General features: G+C 49.6%; 1 protein-coding gene across 2 annotated transcripts in view; it reads left to right on the forward strand.

Annotated features, from left to right (window-relative positions):
- The window catches only part of gnpnat1 (glucosamine-phosphate N-acetyltransferase 1), a 112,886-nt gene that overhangs the window by 81,455 nt on the left and 9,541 nt on the right, over window positions 1-21,890 (forward strand). For both annotated transcript variants that reach the window (XM_072489733.1, XM_072489734.1), the window contains exons 4-5: window positions 370-497; window positions 1,567-1,628. In XM_072489733.1, coding sequence (XP_072345834.1) covers window positions 370-497; window positions 1,567-1,628 — 190 coding nt within the window. The remainder of the gene's footprint in view (window positions 1-369; window positions 498-1,566; window positions 1,629-21,890) is intronic.

Raw genomic sequence — 21,890 nt, forward strand, 5'->3', positions numbered from 1 at the left:
CTTTCCTTGTCAACTATTCCACCCACCACTCTTGTAATTCTCTCTATCTTCTCCCCCTCCGCCCCCCACCACCAATTCTTAGTGCTCTACCTTTCCTCTGTATTCACCTCTTAATTGCTTTTGAGGACATATTAGTGATCTACCTGACGCAGGTTGTCTGTATACCATCATACTTCTGGATAATGTTGGAAGCCGTAACTGGGAAAGTAGGAGGGGGGAAAATAACAAAATTTCTGTGGCGGATTGACATGTTTTAATGCTTTCGAGACAATTGCATAAATCCTTTCGGAATGAATAAATTATGATCAAAGGTAAAACCGAGAATAGCGTATTTACTCGTGGAACATTTATTTTTTGATTATCACTCAGACAAGTTTGAGCACATGAAGCAAACTGGAGATTATTACACCATTGTTGTTGAAGACACTCAGCTTGGACAGGTCATTGCTACAGCAACACTAATAATTGAACATAAATTTATACACGCTTGTGCGAAGGTAGGTCTTCAACTGATACTGTAAAATTCAAATGTTGTTTTTCTGTGAGTTCTGAATTTTCCATTGTTCTGACCAAATGAGAAGGGGCGAATTGTCTACCCTCCATTCAACATCCTCGGTTGATCACAAGGGTTTAAATTTATTTTTCACGAGGCTATGCCTTTTTCAAAGCAGAATGTAATTAACTATTGAAGCTGTGAGCAATAAGGGGCCATTCAAACAAAGTCGTCTTGAGTCAAAGAACGAACAAATTTATTAACCGCTAAACCCGGAGAAAAATAATAAAAATGCAACGTCAAGCATTCAGCCCACACACCGACAGATTACAGTAAAAAAAAGTAAAGTAATATACAGTTAAGTGTCCTTTGATTGTCCTTGAACACTGCGGCTGATTTAGATTAGCTGGTCTATTATCTGCGGTCAGACGTAGAAGATGTTGCAAGATCTCTGTTCACTGATATGTTTCTAATCGAGTTAGCTTCTCGAACCAGGGAACACACTTGAAGACATTTGTGACACTGCCTGAATCACTTCTGCAATCTCTCTCTAGGGCCTGGCAGCCTTGCTTGGAAATATTTTAGCCGTTGTGTATTTCCAATAAGTTTTGAGTGGGTGTGTCTGACAGCCATTGTTTCCATATTCAACACTTTGCCTTTTTTCACATTTCTTTAAACCGTTGCGTGTTTTGATGGGCGTCTGGAATATAGGAAACGTTTCTCTCTTCACACTCCCCTGAGGGTTTCTCACCTTCAACTTGGAACATGGCCTTGCATTTTTAAACCAGTGCTCCATTCAAATTTAAAAAAAATTCCAGTCAGTTGAAAGTTGAAAAATATTTTCAGCAATAAAGGATTCTAGCCTCATGACACCATTCAGTGCTGGAACTGATTGCAGTCGCTAAAGCAATTGTGTTTAAACTGTTCTATTTGCCTAACAAGATATTATGAATTTGGCAATGGGAATGAGTTTGTGAGCAAATGTTTATCAATGTTTAGAATGATTAATTTGTCTATATTTAACCATTAAAATGTTACATTAAGTGAAACCTAGATATTTTTTTCAAATTTAGCGAGGGAGAATAGAAGAAGTTGTCGTAAGTGATGAATACAGAGGAAAACAGCTTGGGAAACTGTAAGTTTGATTGTTTTGAAATCTTCTGTATTTTGGCATTGGAAGTGACCTCGGATCAGTCCATCTGGGGGTTAATTATCTCCACTTTCAAGATTTCCTCTAACACTTTGTTCACAAGAGCCTCTGTACTATTTTTTTTAGCTTCTGTATCTTTCCAATCTTCATCATTTTACTTTTTTTCTTTCTACATTTGCCCCTATCCCCTGACTTTAATTTACATCTTCCCCAGTGCCTGTCGTTTTCATTCCGCAAAGGCCTTTGTATGAGTCCAATTCAAAGGAAATGCCCTTGTCTCTCCAGTAGTGCTTTTCAACCTTTTTTGTCAGGGATTGGGCCAACCTTCGGGACTCGCCTTATTCCGAATGCTTCGTGCGTTAAGATACAAAGCCTTCGGACTTGCCTTTTTCCCATTTTTAATCATCCAACCTTTCATTGTACTGTGGCCGTTTTTGCCTCTCGTCCATGATTACCACGTCTACCGTTTTTGCATCCTACTGTTCTGTTATACCACCGTTGTTTAGGTTCCCAACCTGCTGCCATTCTAGAGTGAGGGTGGCACAGTAGCACAGTGGTTAGCACTGTTGCCTCACAGCACCAAGTACCCGGGTTTGATTCTCACTGTCTGTGCGGAGTCCGCACGTTCTCCCAGTGTCTGCGTGGGTTTCCTCCGGGTGCTCCGGTTTCCTCCCACAAGTCCTGAAGACGTGCTTGTTAGGTGAATTGGACATTCTGAATTCTCCCTCAGTGTACCCAAACAGGCGTCGGAATGTGGCGACTCGGGGATTTTCACAGTAACTTCATTGCAGTAGTAATGTAAGCCTACTTGTGACAATAAAGATTATTATTATATTTTTTAAAATACTGAACTCCCTCCCACAAACAGCTGTTAAAGCCGGGGGTTAACAGGGAATTTCCAAACTGAAATTGATAGCCTGTGTTTAGTAGTGTTTTAAGGATTATAAAACAATGGTGAGTAGATGGAGTTAAAATACAGACCCGTCATGACCTCATTAAATGAGAGTAGACATGAGGAAGAATAGTTTATTTCTGTTCCTATATTCCAATCTTCCTAACCTGGATCGTACAAGTTATCAAATTCTCTCTTATTCTGTACATGTTGCCTGTTAAAGTTAAGTCTTCACCCCCTCTTCATAAAGAGAAACTAAATCTGGAGGGAAGGAAACAAGGTGTCATCCTTTTGTTGAGCCCATTATTCTTTCACTAATGACAATCTCTGGTCCTGAAATAAGTCCACACACAACTCCGCTCTCAGTAAATGCTGAGAATAATTAAAATATCCTCTCCAAGCTGCAATTCCCAGATAAATATCAGCCAGTGCTTGGGATGATAACCCCACTGCTCATGTGTCTTCAGCACAGCACTATGGGATCACTTGCGACAGAATGAGAGGGTGGATCTGTGACTGGATTCAAAACCAAAATCCTGCCACAATTGCTTTTCTCATAAAGCTGTCGGCTGCATGAAAACCCAGCAATTAAACCTCCTGCTTGACCAGGGGGAAAGCTAGGGAGATGTTCACAAAACAAATCCTTCAACTAAAACTTTACCTTAAATTCTCTGGAGACCTGAGCAGGAGAGCAGCGTGATCCTATGACAGGGAACAAGAAAACCTGGAAATCCGGCGTGGAGACCAGACACACAATCACCGTGATCCTTAGCTCTGCGATTCTTCTGACACCTGCCTGTGACCCACCCACAGGTTGCGACTCACACTTTGAAAAACGCTGCTCTACAGCATTCCTCATCCCAGAACGTGAAAGCCTCCCTTCTACCTTGTCCCTAAGCCATATGTTTTAAAAAAAAATTTAGAGTACCCAATTATTTTTTCCAATTAAGGGGCAATTTAGCGTGGCCAATCCACCTATCCTGCACATCTTTGGGTTGTGGGGGTGAAACCCACGCAGACACGGGGAGAATGTGCAAATTCCACACGGACAGTGACCCAGGGCCGGGATTCGAACCCGGGTCCTCAGCGCCATAGGCAGCAATGCTAACCACTGTGCCACCATGCTGCCCCGATATGGTGATGTGCATAATTCTTTCTTCTCTAGCCAGACCGGTATGTAACATTGTGAGTAATGGTGAGATACCACCGTTGTAGCTTCAGGTTTCAATCTAGAATCTAACGATTGAAACTGACCTTTAAAGGCCACTGTTGTACTCACTCTTGCGGCATTTGCTCTTAAATGAGCCATGATTTCTAGCTGCCCTCTGTTGTGTTCTTTGTAGCATTTAGGATGGATTGTGTAGTGTTCCACAAAGACCACAGAATAGCTTTTACTTTAAAAAAAAAACTATTATTTTATTTACCCTACTAAACTGGGTTTTGACACTTAGTCCTTTCAGAACAGAATTGATCAATAACATCTAATTACACTCACCTACTGCTAATCTCACTAACTGGTATAACTATAATCTAACCTTCTTACACCAACTGCTCTGATGACCTTTACTAGCTGTCTCATGCTTACACTCCTCCCCTAGGGTCGCACAACACTGCTTTATATAGTAGTATCTGCCGCTCCCTCTAGTGGTTATTCAGGGTACTACATTAACCCATGTAATGCTGATACGATGATAATGCCACATCCCCCTTCCTTTGTGGAAGAAAATATTATTACAATGGTTGTGATATTTTCTTTTAACTCTGACCTAGTTGTATTGCTGTCTAAATAACTAGTAACTATCACTATCTTATCATACAATACAATATTGCTTGTCAATGACAGTTACATAACTTAAATGAGAATAGGTTAAATTACAGTCACAAGTTCAGTCTTTCTGAAGGTCGTCGTCTTCTGGTAGAACGTCTCAGTGGAATATTCAATGCGTTAGATTGCTCTAGTCCATCTCCTAGTTGTGTTCATGCTAAACGTGGATCTGGTAAGGCAATGCCTTTGAACATGTTGTCTCGTGGAACAACTTGTTCACATTGAGCTTGAACCTTGTGCTTGACACATAGGAATGCTAGTCTGTTTCTCCTGGACAGCGCTCTTCGGTCTGTTTGCACTAGGTAGGACCTGGGTGCTACCTGTTTTAGAATGTTTGCAAGATTTGGCCAACCACCTTTTGGATCTTGAATCTTCACAAAGTCCCCTCGTGAAGCTCCGCTAAAGGCTTGGTATATCTATTGTAGACCTCTTGTTGCTTCTTCTTTGTCTGAGTGATTCTTTCACTTATCTTGTTATCAGTTTCTGGACTGATGATGTGTGGTAAAGTGGTTCGTAGTCTTCTCCCCATCAACATTTGTGCAGGTGAGAGACCCGTCGATAATGGTGTTGCTCGGTAAGCTAACAGCGCTAATGACACGTCTTGACCATCTTCACTTGTCTTTTGGAACAATCTCTTAATTATCCCAACCGCTTGCTTTGCTTTCCCAATAGACTGTGGATAATGTGGGCTAGACGTCACATGGCTAAAATGATATTGCTCTGCAAACTTTCCGCTTCCAACTCGAGAAACACAGACTATTGTCAAGAGACAACGTTAAGCGGAATACCATGGCGTGCAAAAATCAATTTTGTTGCCTTTATCACTGATCTGGCAGTCAAATCTTTTAACAACATCACCTCTGGAAAGTTGGAGTAATAGTTTACGACTATCAAGTCATAAAATGAAATAGATCCATGCCCACCTTGTTCCATGGACTGGTCACAATTTCCGTCTGTTGCGTAGTTTCCTTGCTCTGTGCAGGTTGATGCAGGTTGTTCTGTGCAAGTAGGACATGCTTGCACATACAGATCAATCTCTCTATTTATTCCTGGTGTCATGAGAATGTCGCTTCAAGAAATGTTTGGTTGCTCATATTACTGCAGTGATGTCAGAGTGTGGGTGGAGCTGGGCTGTCTGTCAACTTTTTAGTTTTGTTTTAGTCTGTTTGCTGCAGTGTGTGTTTTAGTTTTATTTTCAGTGTTGGAGCTGAAGCCAGACCAAGCAAGTGTACTGCTGTTCTCTCTGCCATCAAAAGACTATCTCTTGATCATTTGGTGAATTCAGAATTATAAATGTTTTCAGTAGTGACTTTAACCTGATGTGCTTCTGTTAAAGGTTTTGTTTTTAAGTCATATGGATGTTAAAAGGAAAGCTTAAAGGATTACTTGGTGTTGTAGTCTTTGGGTGTTGTATTTGAATTAATGTTTGCTAAGATGTTCACTGTATGTTTTAAAAAAAGGTTAACTTGAGTTCATAGAATAAACATTGTTTTGCTTTAAAAAAAAATACTTTTCCATTTCTGCTGTACCACACCTGTAGAGTGGGCCATGTGCTCCCCATACCGCAATCTATTAAAAGTTGTGGGTCAGGTGAACTCCATGATACACTTTGGGGTTCTCTAAACCCTGGCCCATAACAAATTGGGGGCACGAGGGCACGGAGAGCAGCACGGTAGCATTGTGGATAGCACAATTGCTTCACAGGTCCAAGGTCCCAGGTTCGATTCCGGCTTGGGTCACTGTCTGTGCGGAGTCTGCGCATCCTCCCTGTGTGTGCATGGGTTTCCTCCGGGTGCTACAGGTTTCCTCCCACAGTCCAAAGATGTGTATGTTAGGTGGATTGGCCATGATAAATTGCCCTTAGTGTCCAAAATTGCCCTTAGTGTTTGGTGGGGTTACTGGGTTATGGGGATAGGGTGGAGGTGTGGACCTTGGGTAGGGTGCTCTTTCCAAGAGCCTGTGCAGACTCGATGGGCCGAGTGGCCTCCTTCTGCACTGTAAATTCTATGAAAAGTCTATCTATTGGATTGACTTAGTGAACTTAGAGACAATGAGGGGTGAGCATATTGTGGTTGCTTTTCAGGTGCGGTATTCCAGTTGAAGTGGGGAGTGTGTTGTGGACAATGGCCCTTTCAGAGGCTCTGAAGTTTTTGGGGGTGGAGACGGTCACACGCAATACCTTACAGACAGAGACTAAAAGCAGACTGTCAGATTTGGCAAAAACATTGCAGTTGATACTACCTGACTGGATTTACTTAAGGGTTACTGGCAGGTACCTTTATCCGAAAGGGCAAAGGAGATTTCAGCTTTTGTGACTCCAGATGGTATATACAAATTCAAAGTTATGCATTTGGCATGAAAAACACTCCATCCACTTTTCAATGGTTTACTAACAAAGTCGTTTCAGGAATACCCCATTGTGCGGTATATATCGACGATCAGGTAATTTTCAGCCAGACATGGAAAGAACATTTAAAACACCTGATGGAGTTATTCGATCGACTTCAGGAGGCGGGTTTGGTGATAAACCTAGCCAAAAGTGAATTTGGAAAAGCCCACGTCACTTTCCTTGGCCATACAATCTGACATGGTCGAATGGTCACACGTGATGTGAAACCAACAGTTATTGAGGAGTTTTAAGTACCCTCAAGACGAAGGGAAATAATGCGATTTCTTGGCAGGAGTGGATTTGATCGAACATTGGTGAAAAATATTTGTAGCGTGGTTGTTCCACTGATGGACTTGCTGAAGAAACGTCAAACATTTCAGTGGACAGCGGACTTTCAACAGGCATTTGACGGCCTGAAAGCTGTGATAACCAATGCTCTTGTGTTGGAGAATTACAAGGGACTCTGTGATCAGATAGAACTAAAGTATCTGACTTTAAAGAGAAATGCCGAGGCGTAGAGGAATGGATGGATCGTGCAGAGACTTTCTTGTTCAAAGAGACTGTCAATCGAGAAGGATTTCAGTTGGAGGAAGAAGAAAAAAATGGACTATATTATTATACCTGTTTGTGTGTTGTTTTTTGAAACAAAAATATATATTTTCTGTGTGCATTTCTTAAAGGATGGTGAAAAGGTGAAAAATTAAACCATCTTGAAGTTGATGGTTTATTTTTTTTCTTGGGGGAAGGTGGCATGAGAATTTTGCTTTAAGAAATGTTTGGCTGCTCATATTACTGCAGTGAGGTCAGAGTATGGGTGGACCTGGGCTGGCTGTCGGCTTTTTACTTTTGTTTTAGGCTGTTTGCTGCAGGGTGTGTTTTAGTTTAGTTTTCAGTGTTGGAGATGAAGCCAGACCAAGCAGGTATACTGCTGTTCTCTCTGCCATCAAAAGTCTATCTCTTGATCATTTGGTGAATTCAGAATTATAAATGTTTTCAGTAGTGACTTTAACCTGATGTCTAAAAAAATTAAAAGTTGTGGGTCAGGAGAACTCTATAATACACTTTGGGGTTCTCTAAATCCTGGTCCATAACACTGGCCAATACACCTGGCTCGCCTACGACGTAAACTGGCAGGTATCACTATCCTGTCTCCTTTTAGCAGGGCACCAGCAATTGTAGTCAGATCATCTCTTATGTCTTGAAAGGATGATTTGCATCCAGCAGGTCACCTTCTCTGAGGTATTGTTTTACCTTCTGGAGCGTCAAGTCCTTTTCAGTTTCGGCTTTTATGGTCTGTAGTTTGCGATAAGATAGGAGGGGTTATTGGGTTACGGGTGATAGGGTGGAAGTGAGGGCTTAAGTGGGTCGGTGCAGACTCGATGGCCGAATGGCCACTTTCTGCACTGTATGTTCTATGATACTGGTAGTATCTCAGAAATTAAACAAACTTGCGATTCCACTATTCGGACTAACTCAGGTTCTGATGTTTCAGCATCAGTAGTTGCCCTGTTTTCCAATGTTTCAGCATCAGTAGCAGCTGTTTTCTGATGTTTCAGCCTCAGTCAAAGCTATGTTTTCTGATGTGCCATCATCAATATGAACTTCGAAGAGGTTGTTCACATCACCTAGGTCTTCCCTGGATTCTTCATCTGCGTCATCTGAGGTACCAGTTGAGTGAATCTTTTCCTCTAGCTGCAATCTTTCACAAGCAGCAACACCATCAATGAAGATTTCTGACCCTCTTCGACCTCTAAGTCAATGGGTATCTCTATTTTCCCATTCTTCACGACGAGACAGCATGACCCCCTGTAGCTATCGTGTTACCATTGTAATCTTTGAGCTCACATGTGGACTGCTTTATCAGAGGCTTTCTGATTGCTTGCTTTAAAGATCGGAATGTGATAATATTTGCGTGCACGCCTGTATCAATCTTCAATGGGATCAATTCACCATTTATTTCAAATGAGACAGTCCACTCCTTTATAATCTTTGAGGGTGTGTTTATTGGTCTTTCTTCCCAATCCAATAAATCAATCTTGGGAATGGCTTCTATCATGAAGATATCTGACAATGCATAAGGTGAGCGATCCTCTTTATCTTCTGTGATTTTGGATTTTTTTCTCAACACTTTGCACACTTTGGATCCTTCTGCCATCCCTATAATGGTGTTTAAATTTGGTTACTGGGACAGTTGGTTCAAAACGCCACTGTGCTGCAAAGTGATTCAGTCTACTACAGTTGGAACAATGATTCCCTCTCGCCGGACAATTTTGTTCACTGTGGGCGTATCCACAGTGTGTGCACGTCATCACGCTCGTGACGTCACAATCAAAATGGCCACCGGCCGTTGTACACAGTTTTCTTTGCTGCGACACAGCATTAATGATGTCAGCCACGTTTATCGATTTCGCGCTCTTTTCCTTAGGCACAAAATCAGCATATTCGCTGGATGCCTGCTCACTGGCTTTACACACATTTATGGCGTCTTCAATCGACAACACCAGTTTTCTCAACATTTTCTCGCGCAGCCATTTATCGTTAATCCCAAACACAACTTGGTCCCGCAACGTAGATTCAGAGGCTGAGGCAAAATTACAGGACTGCGCTTGGAGCTTAAGAGCTGTGACAAAAAAATCCACTGACTCTTCTAAGCTACAGTCTTTTCCGAAACATGTAGCGCTCATAAGTCTCATTCACCTGTTTCTTACAGTGAATGTCAAACTTTTGGAGCACCATGCTGTATTTACTTTTGTCCTCATCTGCACTGAATTCAAACGAGTTGAATAACTCCAATGCTTGCGGTCCAGCCAAATTTAGTAGGAGAGCTATCTGACATTGGTCTGATGCATTTTCTAGCGCAGAGGCTGAAATAAAGACTTCGAACTCTTTCTTAAAGAAAGCCCAGTTCTGGCATAGTTTACCGTGTGTCTGTATTGAAGTGGTCAGGCTTCTTGAGACCTTTCATCTGCGTAGTGTTCCACAAAGACCACAGTGTAGCTTTTACTTAAACAAAGCTATGATTTTATTTACACTAATAAACTGGGCTTCGATACTTATTCCTTTTAGAATACAGAATTGATCAATAACGTCTAACTACACCCACCTACTGCTCATCTCACTCGCTGGTATAACTATAATCTAACCGTCTCACACCAACTGCTCTGATGACTTTCACTCACTGTCTCCTGCTTACACTCCTCCCCTAAGTACAAAGTCTTACAACACCAGGTTAAAGTCCAACAGGTTTGTTTCGATGTCACTAGCTTTCGGAGCGCTGCTCCTTCCTCGGGTGAATGAAGAGGTCTGTTCCAGAAACACATATATAGACAAATTCAAAGATGCCAAACAATGCTAGGAATGCGAGCATTAGCAGGTGATTAAATCTTTACAGATCCAGAGATGGGGTAACCCCAGGTTAAAGAGGTGTGAATTGTCTCAAGCCAGGACAGTTGGTAGGATTTCGCAGGCCAGGTGGTGGGGGATGAATGTAATGTGACATGAATCCCAGGTCCCGGTTGAGGCCGCACTCATGTGTGCGGAACTTGGCTATAAGTTTCTGCTCGGCAATTCTGCGTTGTCGCGGGTCCTGAAGGCCGCCTTGGAGAACGCTTACCCGGAGATCAGAGGCTGAATGCCCTTGACTGCTGAAGTGTTCCCCGACTGGAAGGGAACATTCCTGCCTGGTGATTGTTGCGCGATGTCCGTTCATTCGTTGTCGCAGCGTCTGCATGGTCTCGCCAATGTACCACGCTTCGGGACATCCTTTCCTGCAGCGTATGAGGTAGACAACGTTGGCCGAGTCGCACAAGTATATACCGCGTACCTGGTGGGTGGTGTTCTCACGTGTAATAGTGGTATCCATGTCGATGATCTGGCACGTCTTGCAGAGATTGCCATGACAGGGTTGTGTGGTGTCGTGGTCACTGTTCTGAAGACTGGGTAGTTTGCTGCACACAATGGTTCGTTTGAGGTTGCGCGGTTGTTTGAAGGCAAGTAGTGGGGATGACCTTGGCAAGATGTTCATCGTCATCAATGACGTGTTGAAGGCTGTGAAGAAGATGACGTAGTTTCTCCGCTCCGGGGAAGTACTGGACGACGAAGGGTATTCTGTCGGTTGTGTCCCATGTTTGTCTTCTGAGGAGGTTGGTCCGGTTTTTCGCTGTGGCGCGTTGGAACTGTCGATCGATGAGTCGAGTGCCATATCCCGTTCGTACAAGGGCATCTTTCAACGTCTGTAGATGTCTGTTACGCTCCTCCTCGTCTGAGCAGATCCTGTGTATACGGAGCGCTTGTCCATAGGGGATGGCTTCTTTAATGTATTTAGGGTGGAAGCTGGAGAAGTGGAGCATCATGAGGTTATCCGTGGGTTTGCGGTAAAGCGAAGTGCTGAGGTGACCGTCCTTGATGGAGACGAGTGTGTCCAAGAATGCAACTGATTTTGGAGAGTAGTCCATGGTGAGTCTGATGGTTGGATGGAACTTATTAATGTCATCGTGTAGTCGTTTCAGTGATTCTTCGCCGTGGGTCCAAAGGAAAAAATGTCATTGATGTATCTGGTGTATAACCAGAACACCGCAAACTGCCGGCTCAAAGTGGAGAGGATCTTTAGGAAGATCGCGCATATAGACACTGACATTAAGTTTCTACAAAGATGCAAGAAAGCAGACAAGATCCCGAAAGGGCTACAGATCACAAACCCACTCAAGTCGACCTACAACACAGACTTCGCTGAGAGACTCTGCCGTCGCACCTCTCTCACACTCCTCAACCACCTCGTCCGCCAGCTCTACAGCAGATGACGCAACCTGGAAACCAAGATAGAGGCCATATTCTCAACTTGCGCTCAGGATGCAGCAGACCAGCTGCGGAACACCGCCAAACAGATGAGACAACAATACTATGCCACCTATATGCATACCAAGAACAGAAAGCTTGAGAAACTTGGCATCACCACCGGCAGCAACCAAGCCACCCCCGGTGCCACAGTAGAAAACAATACAGGGAAATCTATTGTCAACTTGTCAGACTACCCCTTCAACCAGACGAAATCGAAGTCCTCAGCAGAGGGCTCAATTTCTGCACCACCACCAAAATGGACCCCATCAGTCTCGCGGCAGACACGGAGGAATTCATCAGGCGAATGAGGCTCCGGGAATTCTTCCACAGACCCCAAGAGGCCAACAGCGAACCCAAGCAGACTACCAATGAACCGGAACAGCAGACCGAGAGATCTGCGGTGCGGCAACCGAAGAGGAAAGAGTCGAATTGGACCCCTCCGGAAGGCCGCTGCCTTAGACTCGACATGTATGCTCAAGCCGTCAGGAGTTGCGTCAATGCCAGATTCATCAGTCGCATTCACAAGACAACCCCGAACGTCACCCAAGCACAACACAATGCCATCCGCGCTCTCAAGACCAACCACAGCATCGTCATCAAACCAGCAGACACTGTCGTACTGAACAGAACGGACTACTGCAAAGAAGTATACCGACAACTGAACAACCAAGAACACTCAGACAGTTACCTGCAGATCTGACCAAGGAACACATCCGCCAACTTAACAGACTGATCAAGACCTTGCATCCAGATCTTCAGAGCACCCTACGTGCTCGCATCCCACGTACTCCCCGCATTGGAGATCTCTACTGCCTCCCAAAAATACATAAGGCCAACACACCAGGCCGCCCTATCGTTTCAGGCAATGGGACCCTGTGTGAGAACCTCTCTGGCTACATCGAGGGCATCTTGAAACCCATCGTACAAGGTACACCCAGCTTCTGTCGCGACACGACGGACTTCCTACAGAAACTCAGCACCCATGGACCAGTTGAACCAGGAACATTCCTCGTCACAATGGACGTCTCGGCACTCTACACCAGCATCCCCCATGACGACGGCATTGCTGCAACAGCCTCCGTACTCAACACCGACAACTGCCAATCTCCAGACGCAATTCTGCAACTCATCCGCTTCATTCTGGATCACAACGTCTTCACCTTCGACAACAAGTTCTTCATCCAGACGCACGGAACAGCCATGGAGACCAAATTCGCACCCCAATACACCAACATCTTCATGCACAAGTTTGAACAGGACCTACTCACCGCACAGGACCTTCAACCGATGTTATACACCAGATACATCGATGACATTTTTTTCCTTTTGGACCCACGGCGAAGAATCACTGAAACGACTACACGATGACATTAATAAGTTCCATCCAACCATCAGACTCACCATGGACTACTCTCCAAAATCAGTTGCATTCTTGGACACACTCGTCTCCATCAAGGACGGTCACCTCAGCACTTCGCTTTACCGCAAACCCACGGATAACCTCATGATGCTCCACTTCTCCAGCTTCCACCCTAAACACATTAAAGAAGCCATCCCCTATGGACAAGCGCTCCGTATACACAGGATCTGCTCAGACGAGGAGGAGCGTAACAGACATCTACAGACGTTGAAAGATGCCCTTGTACGAACGGGATATGGCACTCGACTCATCGATCGACAGTTCCAACGCGCCACAGCGAAAAACCGGACCAACCTCCTCAGAAGACAAACATGGGACACAACCGACAGAATACCCTTCGTCGTCCAGTACTTCCCCGGAGCGGAGAAACTACGTCATCTTCTTCACAGCCTTCAACACGTCATTGATGACGATAAAAATTTTGCCAAGGTCATCCCCACACCCCCACTACTTGCCTTCAAACAACCGCGCAACCTCAAACAAACCATTGTTTGCAGCAAACTACCCAGTCTTCAGAACAGTGACCACGACACCACACAACCCTGTCATGGCAATCTCTGCAAGACGTGCCAGATCATCGACATGGATACCACTATTACACGTGAGAACACCACCCACCAGGTACGCGGTATATACTCGTGCGACTCGGCCAACGTTGTCTACCTCATACGCTGCAGGAAAGGATGTCCTGAAGCGTGGTACATTGGCGAGACCATGCAGACGCTGCGACAACGAATGAACGGACATCGCGCAACAATCACCAGGCAGGAATGTTCCCTTCCAGTCGGGGAACACTTCAGCAGTCAAGGGCATTCATCCTCTGATCTCCGGGTAAGCGTTCTCCAAGGCGGCCTTCAGGACCCGCGACAACGCAGAATCGCCGAGCAGAAACTTATAGCCAAGTTCCGCACACATGAGTGCGGCCTCAACCAGGACCTGGGATTCATGTCGCATTACATTCATCCCCCACCATCTGGCCTGTGAAATCCTACCAACTGTCCTGGCTTGAGACAATTCACACCTCTTTAACCTGGGGTTACCCCATCTCTGGATCTGTAAAGATTTAATCACCTGCTGATGCTCGCATTCCTAGCATTGTTTGGCATCTTTGAATTTGTCTATATATGTGTTTCTGGAACAGACCTCTTCATTCACCTGAGGAAGGAGCAGCGCTCCGAAAGCTAGTGACATCGAAACAAACCTGTTGGACTTTAACCTGGTGTTGTAAGACTTCGTACTGTGCTCACCCCAGTCCAACGCCGGCATCTCCACATCATCACTCCTCCCCTAAGGCCTAGCATCACTGCTTTGTATAGCTCCCTCTAGTGGCTATTCATGGTACTACATTAACCCTTGTAAGCTGATAGTTATGATAATACCACACACTTCTTCCCTTCCCAAAATGTTTCCACTCACATTATGCCTCTTGGCCCTGGCACTAGAGGATGATAACACAAATTGAGACCATCCAGTTGCAACCAGAACCCAAAATAAGTCTTTATCCCCCTAATTGTGGAAACCCTTCAACTCGAATGAGTCTTTTTTTCTGGTTGCTCATTGGACAACGAGCAATGCCAGTTATCCACAACACAAGCTATGTACCTTCCACTATGCTGCTGCATTTCTTCACTTCATAGGTATCATGCACTGCATTCCTATTGAACAAATGATCACTCCTGCCTTCTTCACAGATGGCCACTAATTACTTGGCTTTCCTATTTCCCTGCAAGGTAAACACTTCTGGAAAGTAATGTCCCAATATTCATAGAATCATAGAATTTACAGGGCAGAAGGAGGCCATTCGGCCCATCGCATCTGCACAGGCCCTTGGAAAAAGCACCCTTCTTAAGCCCACGCCTCCACCCTATCCCCATAACTCAGTAACCCCACCTAAGCTTTTTTTTTGAACAGTAAGGGCAATTTAGCATAGCCAATCCACCTAACCTGCACATCTTTGGACTGTGGGCGGAACCCGGAGGAAACCGACACAGACACGGGGAGAACGTGCAGACTCAGCACAGACAGTGACCCAAGCCAGGAATTGAACCGGGGACCCTGGAGCTGTGAAGCACTGTGCTAACCACTGTGCTACTATGGTGCAGGAAAACACTGGTGCTCAGTGTTTTCCTGCAAAAGCAGCAGCACCTTATGACTCCTGCTGGCTATCTGGTAATTCCTGCAAGCGCCACATTATGTATGCTGCGCATGTGCTGGCTTAGTATCTCCTGTGACGATCTCTATGCATCCCAGCTACTGCACTAATGACCGCAATAGTGATTTCAATATGAATGGAATGAAATGAGGGGAATGGAAATAGTTTATAGTCCCAGATGAACAAATTCAATTACTGAGTCAAATATTTAGACATGCATCACAATTTAACATTTATCAGATTAAGATCTACAAGAATGTTAAATGCTTATTTTATGAATTAGGGCTTTGGGTCAAGGGGGAGATTGCAGGGAGAAGGTGATTTTGGGAAGCTACCTGGAAATTGGCAGGGCATGAAATCTACTGTTGGGAGTGTCAGTGGAGGGGTGATCACAAGTTTTCTTGAGGCGCCGGGGGGGGGAAACGCTCTTCCTTCTCCTTCTGACCTACGAACTGTGGTAGTTAAGCATGAACCTTTCATCGCCACCATTCGTCTTTTTTATTCATCGATGGGATGTGAACATTGCTGGCAAAGCCAAGATTTGTTGCCAATCCCTAATTGCCAAGTTTCCTGAGCTCTGGAATCATGAAACATTATCTGCAGCTGTTACGTGTAAAAGTCTGTTAACATCTGAGACATGCAGTATCATTAACATACTTAAATTACTGGCCCACTTCTCTAGAGCCAACCCATCCAACCTCACGCAAGCTGGTTAAACTGTGAAATAGGAACTACTTGTCCTGGGAGTATAAAATGTTTGTGTCTTCCCCAGCCTCTCCTTTGTAAGAGCTTCAAACAATAACCAAGTTGATGAGCTCTACTCCAGACTAACATCAATCTTCCTTACGACTGGAAATCCTCATCTTTCTCTTCTTGCTGCAATCTATAGGCTTCTAAATCCCCAAATTTCCCAATGTGATTTGTCATTCATTTTAAACTTTGCACACCTGAGCGATAGCATGTAGTAGAGGAGCTGGCTCCTCACCTTGATTTCTCAATTAAAAAAGTTAGCATTGTGTAAATAGCTAAGAACGATATTGGTTAAAAGCTGATGACTCACCAACTTTGACTTGGGGACACCACCAACACCAGACCCATCCACGTATTGCCCTCTGTAATTGTTTTCTCCGGCACCCAAATGTATATCTACCTCCCAGTCCCCACACACACACACACACACACACAAACAGATGCCTACTTATGTGTTAAAAATAATATTGCCAATTGTACAGAGTTGCTGCTGTTGAGCTGGTGCATAATACCCTACCAGTTATTTTATTTCGTTTATTTTTTGGTATGTTTGTGTGTGCTCTTCTCTTTTTTTTATATACATATCTTGGGCGTGAATCCCGCCCCCGCCGGTTGCCGAAGTCTCCGAAGGGAGAAAAGTCGGCGGGGCGTTAATGTCGCCGCTGCCGTCGGAGAATGGCACGGGTCTGCGCAAGGCAGCGATTTTCGGCCTGCCGATATTCTCCCTTCCGGATGGGCCGAAGTCCCGTCGACGTGATGACCATTCACGTCGACGTAAATTAAACCTCCTTTTCAACGGCGTGACCCTGTGCTCCAGGTTCACGCCGACCAGCGTGGAGGTGAGTGACGGCGTGGGGGGTTGGCTCTGGGCAGGCGATGGCGTGGCCGCAGTCTGAATGTGTGAGGAGAGGTGTGTCTCGGGTGTTGTGTGTGTGTGTGCGTGTGTGCGTGTGTGCGTGTGTGCGTGTGTGCGTGTGTGCGTGGTGTGCGTGTGTGCGTGTTGTTGCGTGTGTGCGTGTGTGCGTGTGTGCGTGTGTGCGCGCGTGCGCGCGGCGGGGGGGGGTGGTTAGAGTGGGGGAGTGCCGGGAAGGGGGGTCTGTGCCGGGGAGGAGGTTGGGGGGGTTCCGTGCCGGGGAGGAGGTTGGGGGGGGGGGGTCCGTGCTGGGGAGGGGGTCCGTGCCGGGGAGGGGGATGGGGGGTCTGTGCCGGGGAGGATGTTGGGGGCGGTCCGTGCCGGGGAGGATGTTGGGGGCGGTCCGTGCCGGGGAGGGGGAGGGGGGGTCCGTGCCGGGGAGGAGGTTGGGAGGGGGGTCCGTGCCGGGGAGGAGGTTGGGGGGGGGGGGTCCGTGCCGGGGAGGAGGTTGGGGGGGGGGGGTCCGTGCCGGGGAGGAGGTTGGGGTCCGTGCCGGGGAGGAGGTTGGCGGGGGGGGGTCCGTGCCGGGGAGGGGGAATGGGGGATCCATGCCGGGGAGGAGGTTGGGGGGGGGGGTCCGTGCCGGGGAGGGGGATGGGGGGTCCGTGCCGGGGAGGAGGTTTGGGGGGGTGGGGTGGGGGGGGGTGGGGGGGCCCGTGCCGGGGAGGTGGGGGTCCGTGCCGGGGAGGTGGGGTGGAGGGGTCCGTGCCGGGGAGGAGGTTGGGGGGGGTGGTCCGTGCCGGGGAGGGGGATGCGAGGGCAAGTGAGTTGGTCCACCTGGCCAGGTGCCAGCCTCCAACAGTTGGACCCATGCGGTCCATGCCACCTGGCTGGGGGGGAGGAGGGGATATGGGCAATGATGACATGTCGTCGTTCCCCCCCCCCCCCCCCCCCCCCCCCCCCACCCCCAAACCAGGCCGTCATGTTTTCCGATCATCCCAGCGATGTTGGCCGCCGTGGCGGGAGCCGCTAATGTCTATGTTGCCCTGGATGAGGAGGAGGAGCGGTGCCAGAGAGGCGGCGCACGCTGCCGCAGAGGGACAGGCGGCAGCCGCCCAGGCTGGAGGGACACCTGACCGGCAGGAGGAGAAGGGGGAGGAGGACGTCGCGGCCCCACGGCAACGGAGGCACCCGAGGGCGCCCCCGTGTGCACCGGCCCCCGGCAGTCATACCAGGACCTCACGGACCGGGAATGCAGGAGGAGACTCCGGATGAGGCGGGAAACCGTGGCACACATCTGCCACCTGCTGGCACACCTGTCACCGCGTGGCACTGGCGGGGGACACCCTCCCCGTGTCCGTCAAGGTTACGGTGGCCCTGAACTTTTATGCAACGGGGTCATTCCAGGCACCGAGTGGGGACCTGTCCGGCATATCGCAGACATCGGTGCATCCGGGCAGTGACAGGTGCCCTATATGCCATGGCGCACCGCTACATCCGCTTCCCTGTGGACCGGGCCAGCCAAGATGCCCGGGCTGTGGGCTTCTCTGCCGTGGCCGGGTTCCCATGGTCCAGGGCGCGATTGATGGGATGCACGTCGCCGTGCGGCCACCTGCAGATAACAGGGCCGTGTTCACCAATAGGAAGGGGACCTATTCGATGAACATACAGGTGGTCTGCGACCACCGCATGATGATCCTGCACGTCTGCGCCCGTTACCCAGGCAGTGTACACGACTCATACGTGTTGTCGCGGTCATCCATCACCGGCATGTACGAGGGACGCCATCCCCGGCTGAGGGGCTGGTTGCTCGGTGACAGGGGCTACCCGTTGCGATCGTGGCTGATGACGCCTATACGGAGGCCACGCAATGAGGCGGACAACCGCTACAATGATGCCCATGTAGCGACAAGGGGAGTGATAGAGAGGTGCTTTGGCGTGCTAAAGATGCGTTTCAGGTGCCTGGACCTCTCTGGGGGCGCCCTCCAGTATCGGTCAGATAGGGTCGGCCGCATCATTGTGGTGTGCTGCGTCCTGCACAACATAGCCCAGCAGAGGGGCGATGTGCCGCAGGCAGAGGAGGGCGGAGTGGAGGAGCAGCAGGAAGAGGCGCAGTCCTCCCAGATGAGGGGGATGGGGGTAATGGTCAGGGCAGACGGGGTAGACACAGGCGGGGTGGCTGTCCACCGTTACCGGCTGGCCCAGCGGGCACGGGACAGACTGATAGCCGCCCGCTTCACTGACTAGATGGGCGTGGGAATCGGGTAGTATGGCCACAGACCGCACACCATGGCAACAGCCGACCACCCACCCCCCCCACCCATCCACCCACCCAGCACCCTCACCCCCCTCCCCCAACCCCACCCACCCCACCCACATGCACACTACCCACCCCCCATTGCCGATCCAACTGCGGCACAACGGGCCGGGCTCACACAGTTGCGGGTGGACGCGTGTCTATTGCAGGCCATGGAGGACGATGACAACCCGCCCTGCGATGAGCTCCTGGCTCCACATCGTTGGACTATGTCTGACCCATGGCCACAGTACCACCATCCACCCGGACCATCCCTGCATGCGGCTGTGACACTGCAGCGCACGGTCCCGTCCTCTGCCCGGGGGATGTTGATGGCGGCCCAGGGGGAAGATAGCAGACTCACCTGGGGCTGAGGTAAGACCACCCCTCACACACACACTTGCGCTCAACATACATGACACCCCCCGCACGCTTTGGACAGAGCACAAATGTTACACAGTAGGTGTAACATTGACTTTAATAACCAAACGAGTTCATGCACGTGCCCTAGCCCCTAAAACTCATCTGTGCCCTGCACCCGTGCCAACTTACTCAGTGTCTAATTGTTTGGCCTTATAGGCCCTTTGACTACGTCTACGTGGTTCCCCAGACGGTACAGCAGAACTGGAGGTGGACTCCTGTGATTCCTGCCCTCTGACACTGGATCCCTTTTGGCGGCCGTTTCCTGGGGCGTCCTGGCCTAGATGGGCCAGGCTGCGGCCCGGGCGACTGGGATGGCGAGCTGCCAGCCTGTCCTGCCCGTTGCCCACCCGATGCACCTGGGACGGAAGGGGGGGGGGGAGTCCGAGGTGTCGCGGTGTTCCGGGACCTCCCCTACAGGGGGAGTCGGGACGGACCACACCACCACCTCCTCCCTCGGGGTGCCCGATGGACCCCAGGCATCCGACGCCCCCCCCGGCAATCTGGCGCTGCCAGTCCTGGAGGCCCGTGCTGGTATCGACAGGGGTCTGCAGGTTTGCAGCCATGGAGCCCAGGGGGTTGGCAAACCCTGTCTGTGACAGTGCGACGCCGGCTCGCACATGGCCACTGGCGCCGATGCCCTCAGCGATGGCCTGCTGAGACTGGGCCATGGCCTGCTGAGGACTGGGCCATGGCCTGCAGTGACTGGGCTATGGCGTTGAGCGCCTCTGCCATCTGGCGGCTGGCACTGGCTCATGGCCTCCTGTGAGAGGGCAGCCATGTCCTGGGCCACAGACGCCGCCTGCACGGAAAGCCCCAGGCCTCGCAAACCGTTCCCCATGTCTGACACCGTCGCACCCATTGCCTCCACCGCGGACGCCACCCGTGCGGTGTCGGCCTGGGTGGCACGCATGACCGGCACCACTCCCAGCTCCTGGACGTGGGTGGACTCCTCCACCTGCGACTGCAGCCGCCGCAAGCCGGCCGTCACCCTCTTCGCTCGTCTCCGGGTTGGTGGTTGCATCGGATCTATGTGTGGGTGTGGTAACTCCAGGAACCCGGGATCCATCTGGGCGGCAGATGTTCGCTTGGGCTGGGCTGCCCTCCAACCGCCCGGCCCCTCTGCTGCTCCTACCTCCACCTGCTGTACCGGGGACGGCTGTGTTGTGCGCACCAGTGAGTGTAGCAGACGCCTCATCACTAAAGTGCCCAACTGAGGTGAGTGTTTCTGCGATGGTGGTGGGTGTTGGTGACAGCAGTGGCGTTGTGTCGTGCTCTTCGTCCCACTCTGAGTCCATGGCACTTTGGGGTGGGGGTTCGTTTTCACCCATCCACTCTGAGTCACTGTCCGGTATTTCGTCTTCCTGGGGTAGTGCTGTCCCGGGGGTAGTGCTGTCCCGGGTAGTGCTGTCCCGGGTAGTGCTGTCCCGGGTAGTGCTGTCCCGGGTAGTGCTGTCCCGGCTCGGATGTGACGGGGGCCTGTGGCTGCCCCCCCTCGTCGCTGGGTGGTCGCTCCCGCACGTGACGGGGTGTCGTCTCCCTGTTGCTCCAGGTCTCTCCGTCTCCCGTGGTGTGCGAGGGGCATCCTGCGGGCATCGCATGCTGGAGGGTCCGGGTCTCTCTGTCTCCCGTGGCCTCCGAGGGGCATCCTGCGGGCGGTCTGCATCTGCGGGGATGGGTGCCTGGACATTTGGTCCTGCGATACACAATGAAGCATGCATGGTTAGACATCAGGCAGTGATCAGGTGATATGGGGGAGGGGGATATAGGGGAGGGGGGATATGGGGACGGGCTGTCGGTGGCTCACTTGCTAGTACGCCCCCGACCTCTGCATCAGCAACCTCCCGGTCCTCAGGTCCGCCAGCCTGTTCCAGGGCCCTTTCCTCGTATTCGGTCAGTGGCCTCTCATCAGCGGGGCCTCCTCCAGTCCTCACATGCTCCCTATTGTTGTGTGCGCGCTTCTCCTGTGGGGGGGGGGGATGGCAGGGGTAAAAGGCAACACTGTTAGGCAGGTATATGAATGCACGCCATCGGGTTGCGCGTGCATTGCAGAGGTTAAGGTTAGGGCTGGATTCACTTGGGGATATGGGGGAGGGGGATATGGGGGAGGGGAGGATATGGGGGAGGGGAGGATATGGGGGAGGGGAGGATATGGGGGAGGGGAGGATATGGGGGAGGGGAGGATATGGGGGAGGGGAGGATATGGGGGAGGGGGGATATGGGGGAGGGGGGGATATGGGGGAGGCTCACCCTGCCTGCTCTGACGAGGTTGTTCACCTTCTTGTGGCACTGGGTGCCTGTCCGTGGTGTCAGGGCCGCAGCGCACACGGCCTCTGCCACTTCCCTCCACAGACGCCGGCTGTGGCGTGGGGCAACTCTGTGGCCGTGCCCGGGATGCAGGGCGTCGCTTCTCT

The sequence above is a fragment of the Scyliorhinus torazame genome, chromosome 2 (genome assembly GCF_047496885.1).
Source record: "Scyliorhinus torazame isolate Kashiwa2021f chromosome 2, sScyTor2.1, whole genome shotgun sequence".
NCBI lineage: Eukaryota > Metazoa > Chordata > Chondrichthyes > Carcharhiniformes > Scyliorhinidae > Scyliorhinus > Scyliorhinus torazame.